The 13,268-nt window shown below is 43.2% G+C and overlaps 2 protein-coding genes across 6 annotated transcripts; both read right to left on the bottom strand.

Annotated features, from left to right (window-relative positions):
• Nucleotides 1-64: 64 nt before the first annotated feature.
• Nucleotides 65-5,662, bottom strand: tmem39b (transmembrane protein 39B). Of its 2 annotated transcripts, none has more exons than XM_030357555.1 (9): nucleotides 5,463-5,662; nucleotides 4,695-4,894; nucleotides 3,637-3,856; nucleotides 3,339-3,422; nucleotides 3,030-3,184; nucleotides 2,432-2,765; nucleotides 1,814-2,001; nucleotides 830-950; nucleotides 65-453 (listed from the first exon to the last, which is right to left on the bottom strand). In XM_030357555.1, exons 2-9 carry the CDS (start codon nucleotides 4,823-4,825, stop codon nucleotides 220-222), a joined length of 1,467 nt encoding a protein of 488 aa, XP_030213415.1. In that variant the 5' UTR covers nucleotides 4,826-4,894; nucleotides 5,463-5,662; the 3' UTR covers nucleotides 65-219. The 2 variants fall into 2 exon arrangements, with proteins under 2 accessions (XP_030213415.1, XP_030213416.1); XM_030357556.1 differs by lacking the exon at nucleotides 5,463-5,662 and adding an exon at nucleotides 5,254-5,438.
• Nucleotides 5,663-6,310: 648 nt separating this feature from the next.
• khdrbs1a (KH domain containing, RNA binding, signal transduction associated 1a) lies at nucleotides 6,311-12,925 on the bottom strand. 4 transcript variants are annotated; one of them, XR_003976908.1, is made up of 11 exons: nucleotides 12,528-12,925; nucleotides 11,344-11,471; nucleotides 11,119-11,235; nucleotides 10,887-11,033; nucleotides 10,447-10,574; nucleotides 9,553-9,826; nucleotides 9,338-9,414; nucleotides 9,181-9,242; nucleotides 8,840-9,017; nucleotides 7,034-7,095; nucleotides 6,311-6,558 (listed from the first exon to the last, which is right to left on the bottom strand). XR_003976908.1 is itself a non-coding variant. In XM_030357560.1 (10 exons), the coding sequence occupies exons 1-9, from the start codon at nucleotides 12,685-12,687 to the stop codon at nucleotides 8,908-8,910; spliced, it is 1,203 nt and encodes a 400-aa protein (XP_030213420.1). In that variant the 5' UTR covers nucleotides 12,688-12,925; the 3' UTR covers nucleotides 6,977-7,095; nucleotides 8,866-8,907. The 4 variants fall into 4 exon arrangements, 2 of the variants coding, with proteins under 2 accessions (XP_030213420.1, XP_030213419.1); XR_003976909.1 differs by having other exon boundaries at nucleotides 8,866-9,017; XM_030357560.1 differs by lacking the exon at nucleotides 6,311-6,558 and having other exon boundaries at nucleotides 6,977-7,095; nucleotides 8,866-9,017.
• Between the last annotated feature and the right edge of the window lie 343 nt (nucleotides 12,926-13,268).

Genomic DNA, 13,268 nt, shown 5'->3' with positions numbered 1-13,268 from the left:
CAAATACATCTTGTGGAGGATGCTGGCAAAACACATAGGCAAACCAAAAAGAAAAACAGCATCATTAAAGTAATACAAAAATATTTTCTTTTTATTATGGCAGATCAGAACATAACCCGAACAGTGACACAAAATGCAGTTGTAGAAAAGATACAAAGCTCTCATGTATGTTTCTCTTACACCAATGGTAAAATGTGCAACACAATAATTTAACTGCTTCTAACTGACCTTCTGGTCAGAAGAACTGTTTGAGTACGAGTACGCTTTGCCGAGCACTATTCTGTCTCTGAGCAGTTTGAAGAAGGCGTAGTAGTTGCTGAAGAGAATCAGGGCCAGCGATATCGTCTGATGCCACTTTTCTGAGCATATTAACGAGTACAGTTGGTAGAATATCATGGCACCCTCCAGTATGATGAGCATGTTCAGTATCCTCAGTGGCTTGTTGAAGAAGAACTGCGAATCAAAAGAAGGAATCAAGGGTCAACGATCTAACAACACCAACAGTCCCCTCAGTGTAGCCCTCTGCTTTAGGGAAAGATTTTAATACAACTGATGGATTTTTCAGGCGAAAAAATAGCAGAGTATGTTGTTGTATTTACAATTAGGGAAATTAGCAGATGCTTTTGTCCAAAGCAACTCGCAACCATTCATACACAATTAGATACATACAGGATTAGGTGTCTTGCCCCGGGACAACTCGACACTCGAACTAGCAGCCTTCCGGTTACAAGTCAAGCCGCTCTTCCCCCTGAGACACTGCCGCAGCAGTCACTTAAAGTGTCTGCCGTTGTGTCGGGGGGGGGGGGCTGCTAGCTCTGGGGATACTCACGTAGAAGCGGTAGTGGGACACGTCGGAGGGCACCGCCACGTTGTAGTGACCCATGGCCTTGTAGACGTTCTTATTGTGTTTCACCAACACGCCCTGGGGCCACATGTACTCCACCGTCCATCTGGTTCAGAGCACAAAGTACCAGTTAGTCGAGCATCGGTTGGAGTGGTTTCGATGGTTCAATTGAAAGTACAACATAAAGGTCGTCGTTCGGGACATTTGCATCAGTTTGAAGTATGTGGGAAATGTTGCTGAGAGCGGCACTCCAGTAGGATCAAATGGCTTGATAAGCAGAAGCCAAGACTACACAAACATCAGAATCAGAATCAGAATCAGAATCACTTTTATTACATCTTTTAGTACAGTACTCAAGAGTAAAAATCTTAGGCTTGGTTCCTCAACATTCACATAGCAGCAACAGTAAAAGATAAAATAAATAAGAATAAGAATAAGAAACCATATGAAAAGGAACAAAGTAAAAATAAATAAATAAATAAATAAGTAAGTAGCAGCATCACCGTCCTTCTGCGTGTTTTAACCGCAGCCGGAAGGCATTTGGAGAGATCTGGTGGAACGGGTTCATTTGATAGGCTGGGGCTGAACAAACTCCTGTTGTAGCGCTGCTGAAGAGCTAAACCTGCTCAACCGGAACCGGTTTGCATTTCACTTCTGATCTTAATTATATACCCGCATGTTCAAAGTGGATTTGTGTTTAATTATATAATAGAAGCAACACCGTTCCATGAAGTCTAACAAGTTGGAAGTCAATCCACCCTTAACTTTACTTGACTCCCTCTCTACAACAACAAACTCCCCGAGGTGTGTTGCACAGTGGATGGATGATTGTATCCTTACGCCACTCAAGCAGTCAACACTTAAAGGTTTAAACTGGGAGTGGATCACACTCTAATGCCAGCCGGGCTCATCCCAGCGTGCGCCACATAGAAGAACCCTACCCGTGGTTTGTGCGTGGTGTATACGTACATGTGCTGCAGGACGTTGGAGCAGAGCGAGGGGTCTACTTTCTGCCAGCAGCCCAGGTGGGCGGCGGCTTTGTGGAGCAGGTCACAGTAGCGCGGCGGCAGCAGGTGTCTCATGAGGATGACGGACGTGCTGACGGACACCAGGATGAAGAGCTCACAGGACCAGCGCTTGTCTACGTACTGGGTACTCTAACGGGGACACACAACGACAAAACTTAGTAACAAAAATCCAGGATACAATTGGGTGACGTTTTACACAGAATAAAAACCCTGACGTCCCTATTTAAAAAAATGTATAAAAGAAAATAATTGTTTCCTGAAAATCAGAGATTTCCTGCCACAACATCCATAACCCACTTCATCCCAGTCCCTCATCTCTCTCCCCCATAATACCTGAGCCAGATAAAAGCTATGGAGGGTGAAGACATCGATTCAAATTCAAAATATGAAATACTGCGTGCATAACATAACTCTAAAGTGCTACGCTTATTAACATGCTCCACTAAACCCTTAAGCCCATAGCTTTGGGAGCACGAATATCGCCCTAATATTTCAGCCGCGACAAAAACAAACATAAGGTCAACAACCCTGCCAAAACCCGCCCTTCCGGACCACTCACCTTGACAAACCAGACGGGCACGAAGGCCACGTAGTAGGCACTGAGCATGGAGCTGACCAGCACCTCCTTCATGCGCCAGTTAAAGTCCATCTTCAGGTACTCCACCTCCTTGCGGATGAGGTCCGGCGAGAGGCAGCAGGCGTGGGTGGGCATGGCCTGGACGCCGTACAGCTGGCTGGTGTGCTGCTTCCAGGTCTCCTTGAGCACCGTAAGGTAGTCCCTGCCCTTGCCCACGCTGCCCACCTCCTTGGAGCCGATGCTGGCTATGGGCGAGAGAGGTCCCCCGCGCCGGAAGTCACAGGTCAGCCGGAAAAAAGGAATGTACATCCCAAAACTGAGAGAGGGGGAGGAAAGAGCGGGAAGAGAATTTGCAGAGTTTTGCATCCTGCATTCTTTGGAAGCACTTCAAGCACTCAATTCTGCATAAAGGACATGTGGGGCTAATCTGCAAGACACCACAGCAGCACGGGTATGTGGACCTTTGTGAATCTTTCTTGTTCTATTGAATGAGGTACCATCACATGTATCTCTGCCAACCATGTATGGCAGAGGGTTTTACATTTGATCCGTCTGAGTGTGGTGCCGGCCGGGGACTTACGGGTAGCAGAGAAAGAGCAGGCTGAGGACCGAGTAGGTCCTGAAGAGGTATATGAGGGACCGACACAGGCTCCAGCCCGTCAGAGTGAGCACGGCGAAGCGTGCCATCACCAAGAAAATGGAGTGAGGGAAGGAGAGCTTCCCACTCTGTGACGCCTTTTGAAAAAGACAGAAGGAGGTCAGAGACGGAGTGACGGGGAAGCGCAGTACACTGGGAGAACTACTGTAGTGAAAACGCTGCTTTAATGCGGTTGAGCGTGGTATTCATTTACAAATATGTGACCGGCATGAATCAAAGTAAAACACTTACCTCTTTCACAATCGCTGCAATTAACCTCCGTGCCAGTATTATGATTGTGAACACCAGCATATTATAGTCAATAAGGTGAAAGTTCTGCATGTAAAAGAAGAAGAAATAATCTTTCAGCATGCAATCTGCATCCTTTCAAAGTCATCAGAAAAAGGCATGACCAATAACGGTGCAATAGCAACTACTGCAAATTAAGACAGACCATGTCAAAAGCAATTGCACCCAAGCACCCACCCAAACCAGAGGGGGCCAAGAACCGGAACCAGCCGGTTGGAATCGACCTGGCGGAGAAACTCACCAGCGAGGTGTGGGAGGGGGGATGTGAGGGAGGGTACCACCACACCGTCTTGTAGATGTTGACGTAGTGGACGAACAGGGCGACCAGGTGGCAGAAGAACAGGTGGAGCTCGAAGAGCACATTGCGGTCCAGCGACAGCTCGGGGATCTTGCAGTGCTTCAGCGGCACCACGGTTTGGGTCGCCAGGGGGGGGCTGGACATGCCCGCTCCAGAGCCGTTCCTGAGGGTGGGGCGAGAGCCGGTCTGAAAACAGGAGGACTACTTCCGAGACGAGGCCCGACTAGAGGTCATTCTGTTTTGAGGCAGCATGAGACCCTTTTTTTCACCGTAGGACAAACGCAGGTTTTGCTTATAACGCTAACTAGGGGTCTGCTACTTTGATGTAGCAGAGCACGAGTAGCTAACTAAACTAGTGAAGACACCACATACGCAACACATTGGTGCTATGATTGACTCCTTTGTTTATCCTACGATACTCATAACTCAGTCTCTAAACACTGCCATTTTCTATTTTAAAATGCGCTCTGTGCTATGTCTCCAGTTTACTCTGCATGGAGGAGAAGGAGGGAGAGCCTGATTTCAATGGAAGGGGTCATTTCCTGTCAAATCTAATTGTTGGATTGTTAGCGACCGTTCTCCCCACCATTCAAACCACTAAATCGCAATTAGAAACCCCCTGACCACAGTAGGTGGAGATATCCGTTGTCCGTTATAGCGAGACTAGTCCTGTGATGAGACCTCTGTGAAAAGGGTCTAAAGGCCTGGCCTGTATGAAAAGACCTGTTGCATTAAGGGTGGTCTCAATGACAGTGTTACTAGAAACTTAAGTTATACTACATATTCCCCAAGATACATACTTATAAGCTATATACAACTATGGTTTTAAGCATGTGTTACGTATACTATTATTATATAATATGTTTGTCTCCGCTCAACTGTGAAATAAAGGACTTCATGAGGTCATGTATTACATTATCCTTCCTTATGACCAAACCCCCTAGTGTGCTGGCTCCAAATGCTGAACCCCTCTCCCGCACAGGATTCACGAGTCCTCTCACCTTGTTCGTGAACGCACCCCCGTTACAGGAGAACTCGTGGAATGATTGCCATTGCTCACGGAGCCTGGCTCACTGTTCAGTGGTGACCTACAGTAAGCGGTGCGGTTTGCTCCTCTCCTTCCACCAGCCATAGCAGACAATCCTCGCTTCAATCTTTATTGTTGTGGTTGGTTGTTTTCTTCACTTGAAGGCGCTGATACCTAGGTAAGAAGAGATACCGCACACCCCATGAACCCTCCTCCATGTCTCCCTACAACCTTTGTAACATGCCATCCAATTACTGATATACACTTTGAGATAGTCATGATGCAGTGAAGTATTTTGGAATCTATTACCCTAAACATTAATTAAATCGCATCTTTATTTTGCTTTCACTGAATCCTAGCTAAAGTAAAACATACCCATTGCAATATTACCTCACCTGCTTGAACCCCATTATTATTTAATAATGAGCATTGCCAAACTTACATTAGCATCCTCACGTTGTTTTTATTAAGGTTAAGTTTGCGGAAGCTGACGTTGCTAGCTCTATGGCTCGTTGCATAAAGTGCAGACTAACCTGGGTCCTCGGAAACATGGAGAGATGTATAACCCCGCGGGGGGCTGCATGCAAAACGTGTTCCTACAATAATCCACCAACTGCTATCTTTCCGCCAAGATGGGAACATGCATGCTCGACAAAATACAAAAGACTGAGGCCTTGCTAGCTGGCTAGCTAGCCTAACCCCAAACCAAAAGCAGAGGAAACCACAAGTAGATCATTCTTACCCAGTGGCAAGTAGTGGTCTATGTTAGGAGCTCCGATACGGTGAGGCGTTCGGGATTAAAAACAAGTATTTCTACGGTTCCACGTGGAAATAACTGCGAGAATGTCATTATAATTAACGTGGATACTCATTGTTGATGTGAAATAGCTATCAGTGTTGGAGAGGGGGCGCGGATAGGTTTGGTCACGTGGGAGGAGTGTTTTAAAGAGACAATAACACGAGAAGAAACGGCAAGGGTTCAGCCCTTCACGCAACTTCGTGTTAAGCCTTAACGCAAACTTGAGTGAAATAGTGATCCCTGGAATACCTCAACAGTCAAGGAATCCTTGTGAAAGCAGACAGATGTGCAGAGACTGGCGTTGTCCACGCCTTCGTTCCACAACTGTATTTATTGATTGAGCGTTTACGAGACACTACGGCACGTGGCGGCGGTCCAAATTAGAAGTATGACTAGGTTTATTTATAGACTAGTGTTTAAAAAGAACATGCAGGTTTTGCATGTATTCCCATTTAGTTTATACTTAATGGTAATGTTAACTGTTAACATTAGAATTAAATGACCTCAATGCCTTCGAAATATACATGTAACAATTTTAACTTTTAAAACCAGATTAAATAAATCCACTGATGAGTTAACTCTTTGTATAGTCCAAGAGGTAAATATTGGTATATTATGCCGTAAGTTTTGGTTTCACAATCAGATAAATGTGCACACTTCAGTTTCATTCCGAACAATTGGCTTCAATACATTTCTAGAGGCACTCTTGTCTTTGCAGTAACTCCTTTCAGACTCATACGAAAATACAATGTTTCAGCATGTTTTGTAAGAATTAGAAACAAGACAGAAAATTCAGAAAGACAAAGTTTATGTCAAGTTGTAATGAGCAGCCAACTTTAGAAAAAACATTTAAACCTTTTTTGTATCAAAATGTAAAAAGTAGTAAAATAATGTACTCAATTGTAATATGGAAAAAACTTCATAAAAATGTTTCAAGTTAAAAAGTCATTGGCAAATTAGCAACTGAAAATAGTTGAGTCTGTGAAACCTGAGTGTCGGAAATACAGTTGCATTTGCACTTCCTGTGCCCTTTCAAGACCTGAGGACAGAGGAAATTATGTAATCAATTGGGACCAATCAAAGCTCATCGATTCATTTCCTTCCAAAAAAAAACATGCCATCACAAATTATTCCATACTCTCCAATTAGCGCAATTAAGAGCAGCAATGTGCTTAATCCATTTAGTATGTAAAAGATGATCATTAGTAATAATCATCTAAAAAATAATCGTACACACACCAGCTTTGCATACAATTTCTATGCATGCATCAGGTTTGCATTTGGACACATGTGAAAGATCACCAATAAGTATGAATTAAGAAAGTTCATATTTTCGCCTCTTAATGTCTCCCTCAGACACACAATAACAGTGGTTATAAAAAAAAAAGGAAGACATTTTAATCAAAATGCACTCCAGAACTTTCCACAATTCAACAGAACCAACCTATAGTCTGATGCAAATTTCCCAACAAGAACATTTATTACGTAAGTGATGAGTGTGACTCTTCAATTACCACGATTCCTTCACTGAGGTATAGCACACAGTATTCCAACATCCACCGTACGTATCGACCACCTAGAAAGAGAAAGACCAAATGAGCCTAGGCCATGCAAGTGCAACACTGGACCAGACGCATGCAACAGTGACATTCTATAACAGGATCATGCAACTTGAGCTGAAAGATATTTTTTGACCAATAGGAGTTCACACGATTTGAGTGTATTCTTCACTATAAAAAATAAAATCAAGTTATTTTTTTTGCAGTGAAATGAATGGACCATTGTTATTTGAGCAAGACTTGCATTACAACCATTTCTGGTTGTTTTGTACAGCTAATTTTGCTCGGAATACATTACTAATAGCAGCTTTTAATTAAGCGTTTTTTTTTTTAGGGTAACAGTTTTGGGTGACTTGCATGACTTGAATTTTAAAACAGAAAACAAAACATAAATCTAACAGATGAGTGTTGGGGTTAGGTTTTACCTTCTTGTGGCGATCTTTTGGCTTTTAGAATCCTCCCCTCTGCGATTTTTTTCTTTTATAACAAAAACATCCAGCATGACTTTGCATCAGTCAAGTAAGATCCCTGTAAGCTTGATTTGAAATACTGACGAAACTCAGTCATTTCAAATGGTTGAAGATACGTGGCTCTCTGGGAGCTCCAAGAGGTATGCTAGCTAAAGGTTGACGACAATATACATGTTAGAGCACTATATTATCAAATGGCAAACAGCTTTTTGTCAATACCACAATAATAACCTTTTATTTTTGGAGGATAGTAATGACAACACTGTAGAGGAGAATCCCAGGACTGAAAGTTTTCACGGGCTGCTTTTTGTCTTTGTTGAACAAAATGACGTTTTTTTGTTGGAATCATTTTTCAAAAGCATAAAAAAAAGTACTAAACTAAAATATATATAATAATATTTTGATACAACAAATGCAAAATACGATTTTTAGAATGAGAAGAATGTACTAGGCTTTATTGATACAACGCAATGCAGCAACACAAATGTTTGATATATTTAGTATCCTATTTAGCATAGAGCACACAATACTTTTGGAAACTATGCGACTTAAGAACATAAACATACGTCCTGGGATTATGCACATAATATTGAATTGGCAGCAGATTATTAATCAGTTAACAGGTCCTTTTAGTCTTCACTGAATTTAGAACAAAAAATAGATTGCGGATCAATTTTAGAAAATAAATTGTTAAAGGACACAAATTCCTGGTGTTGCCAAATGAATGTTAATGGAGTAAAAAGTAATTGTTTTGAATACGATTTCACGAGTCGATCCGAATTCAAATAGGATTTAGATAAAAATTATATATACAAAAAAAAAAAATGCAGGACAGCATACCTCTACACGTTTTGATTCATTCATAACAGCTCAAAAAAGGCTGCGTTAGGATTTGCATCTTAAACTAGTCTATTTAATGAAGTTACATTGGGACACTCGCAATATTCATTTTTTGTGGGTTCATTGACGACATTTGAAATGCAGCCTAAATAAGACTGCTTAATCGCCACAAACACATATTATTGGGAACTAAGTGAAATGATAACCATTGAACAAAATGCCTAAACATTACTTTATCTGATTATATTAAATGTAACCAGGATCCTAGACCTAAACCGCCAACCACACTAAAACATTTTATGAAACGCTATAAACAACAAAACGTCCTGCATTTGCAGATTAATGTGGCACGCTGCAATGCACCCAACATATCTCCTCTAGTTTAGTAGAAATAAAAATAAAGTCGGTGTAAAATAAACATTAAAAAGGGAACCAACAAGAAGGAAATTACTTTTTGAAAAGTTAAAAGTGAGTTACAATTGTAGACCGTTGCTGGAGCAACTTTCTACCAGAAGCCATTCAGTATCTTCCATATGGATGCTCCCTGTATCCTCCCTTGGACTGCCTAGCGGGAGGGACTTTCCCACCGGATCCAGAATTGGGCCATGACCCCTCCCAATCATCTTGAGCTGTAGAGACACAACAAGACAGAAGAAATAATGAAGGGCCATGAATGACTTGATATGCAATCGGGAATAGTGTTAATTCCAAATAAGCGTCAACATTTTGCTCTGGGGTCATTACGTCACTCCAAAACCACACGCGCGCAAAACAGGTCAATGGACAGCTTACTGTAGGCATCGTATGTGGGCTCCTGGGGCTCTCCGTGGCCGTAGTCGTAGTACTCGGTATCTCTGAGGACAGGACGAGAAGAGAAATGTGAGCACCCTTCTGAATCCAGCCCCAGAATGAAGCGCTATGTCAATACAATGCAAAAGGTTTCACTAACGCCGGTGCAGGTTGTTGGTTGTAATAGTTTTCGTAGGACTCGTAGGCGGGTTCCGTGTAGGACTCTTCATAGGATTGCTGCAGAAGGAGAGACGGAAGATTAAAGATAATTAAAGGAACCGATCGGCTGGTGATGAGTTCAGCCCTGCCGACGTAGGACAGGTCAGGGGCGACGGGGGTTTGTCCAGGGACGCGTACAAAGGGAAACCGACTCACGTATTCTTCATAGGACTCCGACTTGGGCTGTGTCGTTTGCTGGGGGGGGAGCTGGTGCTGCTGGTGCGAGAGGGCTGCGGCGGGGAGCATCCTGGGGGCCCCAGACGTAGGGGGCCGTGAGCGCGGCGCCGAGCCTCCCCTGTTGGGCGGGGCGGGGGGGCCGCCCCTGCCGGCCGGCGCCCCCCTGGGTGCACCGCCCCTGCCGAGGGAGCCGCGGTGAGCTCCGCCTCGCGGCGTGCCGCCACGGGGCGCCCCGCGGGGCATACCTCGACCCCTGGGAGACAAACACTCATGAGCAATGGACCACGCCGGGGTTCAGAAGGACAACAGTGAATGCAGCGTTCTTAATAGTAGGGCTGGTTAAAATACATCGATTCACCAATGCACTGCAATTTATTTCTCGATTCCGATTTTTTTTAAATTGATTATTTCTGTTCTTTTTTTTAAATGCTAGTATATTATTTTCACTGGTCGTTCATTATGGCCAGCCATCCAATGACTTATTGTTTTTAGCTCAAGAACAATACTATACAATGTTTTATTCCAATAATAATGTTGTATTCCTTTTTTGCTAAATAAAGCACAATGAAATGGTTAGTTAATTTTGGGGTCACTGTTCTAAACCAATACAAATGAAAAAAATACCTAAATAATATTTAGGTATTTGTGTCATCTGCACGTATTATTGAATCGATAAATCGAAATCGATCTAAACGTGACCTAAAGAATCGGAATTGAATTGTGAGGTACCTGGCAATACCCAGCCCTACTTAATAGTGCACGTGACAGTATTGGCTACCCTTACTGCTTCTGCCCGTTTAAAAACAACCAAATTCATAAGGGAATCCTGGAAACACGCCAGCTCCAGAATAAAACAACTCCACACGTGCTAACCTTGGTCCTGAGGCATTGGGTGGGCCGCCGCGACCCCGGCCTGGGTGACCCCCTCGGCCCCGGCCCGAGCCGTCCTGGGCTCCGTTGAGGTAGTGGGGGTCCATGTACTGCTCCTGCTCACCGGGCTCCTGTGAAAGAACACCCTGAATTTAACAAGACTACCAAGCAGAGAACGAGGTAGAGACCAACTTGCATTGTGACAATGACTTGGATTGTAATGCACGTTAACTGTCATGAACACACAGGCTTATGATATACAATAAAAAATGGGAATAAAAAAAAACAACATTACAGTACATGGAAGATGCAAGATAGCATCAGACCACCAAACTAGGTATTTTGATTAGTTAATCACCACAATACTCTCAAAAAAGATAACAAGTATCGGCCGGCGGCGCTCTCTGTTGTGAGTTCATTCAGATAAGATGCAGGAGACTCACTGGGATAAGGAACTTCTTGACTTCGTCCATGGCGTGAGCCATGCGCAGGTAAGCCTCTGGAATGGGAGCGGTCACCTCGATGAAGACGTGCAGCTCCATGGACAGGTGTGCGTATTTAGCCTCACCACCCTTCCTCAGCTCTTCCTCCTTGAGGACACATCACAGCCAACTGTGAGCATTACATAATACACCAGATTCAACCAGTACATTTGGTACATGGGAGTTACTGCACCTTATTCTTGTCCCTCATGGAGCCCTTCCCTAGGACGGAGATCTTCGCTCCGGTCTCCTCCTGGAGTCTCTTGATTGTGTTCCCTTGAGGGCCCAAAATCTTACCGACAAAGTTGACCTGATACAAAAACACATGGGGGGGAATAAATGACCTGGCCCAGCTTGTTCAGCGTTTAGAAAACAGACCATCTGTGCCCAGGCTACAAAAACATTATAGAACACATACCCTTGGATATAGCTTTGTGGGGATTAATACTCGCTCCTTGAGTTTCAGATTTCTTGTGGCAAACAGGTCCAGGTAAGTCTCCTTTTCGGAGTCTTTCAGCGGCTCACCTTTCTGAACCCTTTCAATCTCTGCAGACAAAATTTTTTTTTATATTGCATTATGTCGTTAGCAAAAAGAAAATTGCCATGTGATCTAAAATTAAAAAGAGTTCCAGTATAAATTCGGCTTTGGATGCGTTTAACAGGGACGAGTAAATGTATTTATTTTAAAGTTGTGTGCGATGTTTCCCGACTCACTTATTCCCATAGCTATGACCATAGGCTACTCACTGCTTGTGCTACTCCTATACTGCTGTTGTGAGACCGGATGCTTTAGATAGCTACATGCACGCTGCTTGGTTGGAAGTCAGTTGTGTCAAATGTTTGAATGAGTTCTGCTGTGTGAACTAATTTGTTATTTTTAGCCTTAAGAGGCTTTCCGTTTTGCCAGGTCGGATATGTAATGAAGTTATTGTAAACAAAATGTGTTTAGTCAGTTGCCAGCTTTTGAGAAATACATAGCCTACATTTCGTTCTTTCGACCCGACGCAAAGAAAACAATTTAAATCACATTAATAAGTCAGGTTTAATCAACGGTTTCGAGCGGTAGCGATGCAAATAATGCTCTGTTACCTTGATGCAATGGTGAGTGTGCGCCCTAGTATACCCACTTATGGTGGCTTCCCAGTTGTTAATCTCAATTAAAATATCGATGAGTTAGAAATTATATTCAACAATAAGTCTATGCAATAAATAATCGAAACGTTTTTTATCATAATTTATAAAGAGAAAAGAGAAATAGGTAGAACGCATTGTTCAAATGGATTATATTTTACGAACAAGGACCACATTGCACGAAATCTCGCAGTGACGACCATTATCTAAATGCACAAACACGCAGACAAGATTTACATCTAGTACATTGATGAGAACCTGATCATATGAGACATAATAGTCCATCATTTGAAGATAATCAGATCCAACTTCCAAGAAGCACCACGTGTGTACGAGCCCAAGACTCCCATAGCGCCCATTGTTAGGCCCGTGGCAGCGGCCCCTCGGAGGAGCGGAACCAGGGCCTCCCCATACTACTACCAACACACGTCTGCCTGAGCTAGCATAGAAATTAGCATGCTCATACGCTACCTGTGGATATCAGCTTCATAGCGTGTGTGAACGACGAATCCAGACTGTCCTTTTCTGCTAGTAGCTCTGGAAGATATTTGCTGTCGTCCATCTTGGCTTTCTTTTGTGCTGGGCCCGACGCCATGGCAGAATCCGTTTTGATCTTAGCGTTGGTGCTCATCTTGCTCGTTCAGACAATGGACGCGTATCCGTTAGCTGCTTCGTCTCCTTTGAAAAAAAGAATCCGTCGGCTGTAAAAGACGAGTGTTTTTTTTTTTACGGTGAATAGGTAATCTTTGTTTCGTATCCTTTTACTTGTAGGCCGTTGTGTTTTCAAAAAAAAAAATGAATGGCGCAGTTGCAGCGTTGGAAGTTGCGTTAATGGTTTGTGTGGTCAAAAGGGAGTATATACGGGACTCGGCAATGACGTCACGGCCAATCCGAATCGAGAGGACGTTCAAACGCTGCCATGTACCCTACACACGAGCAGCTATTATGCAGAATCATTAATGATTTTCGGCCTTTGTTGCCCTCATAATTTAGTAAATGAAGCTAAATATGTGAAATATACATGCGTTATGCATGGAAAAAAAAAAGCCTCGATTTTTGTAATTAATAGTGCAGATTAGATTTATTTTTAATAACCAACATTTTGAATCCTTTATAACGTATCTATATAAACTTTGAATGGATCACAACTGCGGTGAGCATGAAAAGTGTCTGGAGCAAGTGATGTAGCCTCTCCCACCATAACACGGTTTT

This window comes from Gadus morhua, chromosome 5, assembly GCF_902167405.1.
Source record: "Gadus morhua chromosome 5, gadMor3.0, whole genome shotgun sequence".
Lineage (NCBI taxonomy): Eukaryota > Metazoa > Chordata > Actinopteri > Gadiformes > Gadidae > Gadus > Gadus morhua.
Note: the sequence above shows the minus strand (reverse complement) of the source record. Positions and strands in the feature narration are given on the sequence as shown.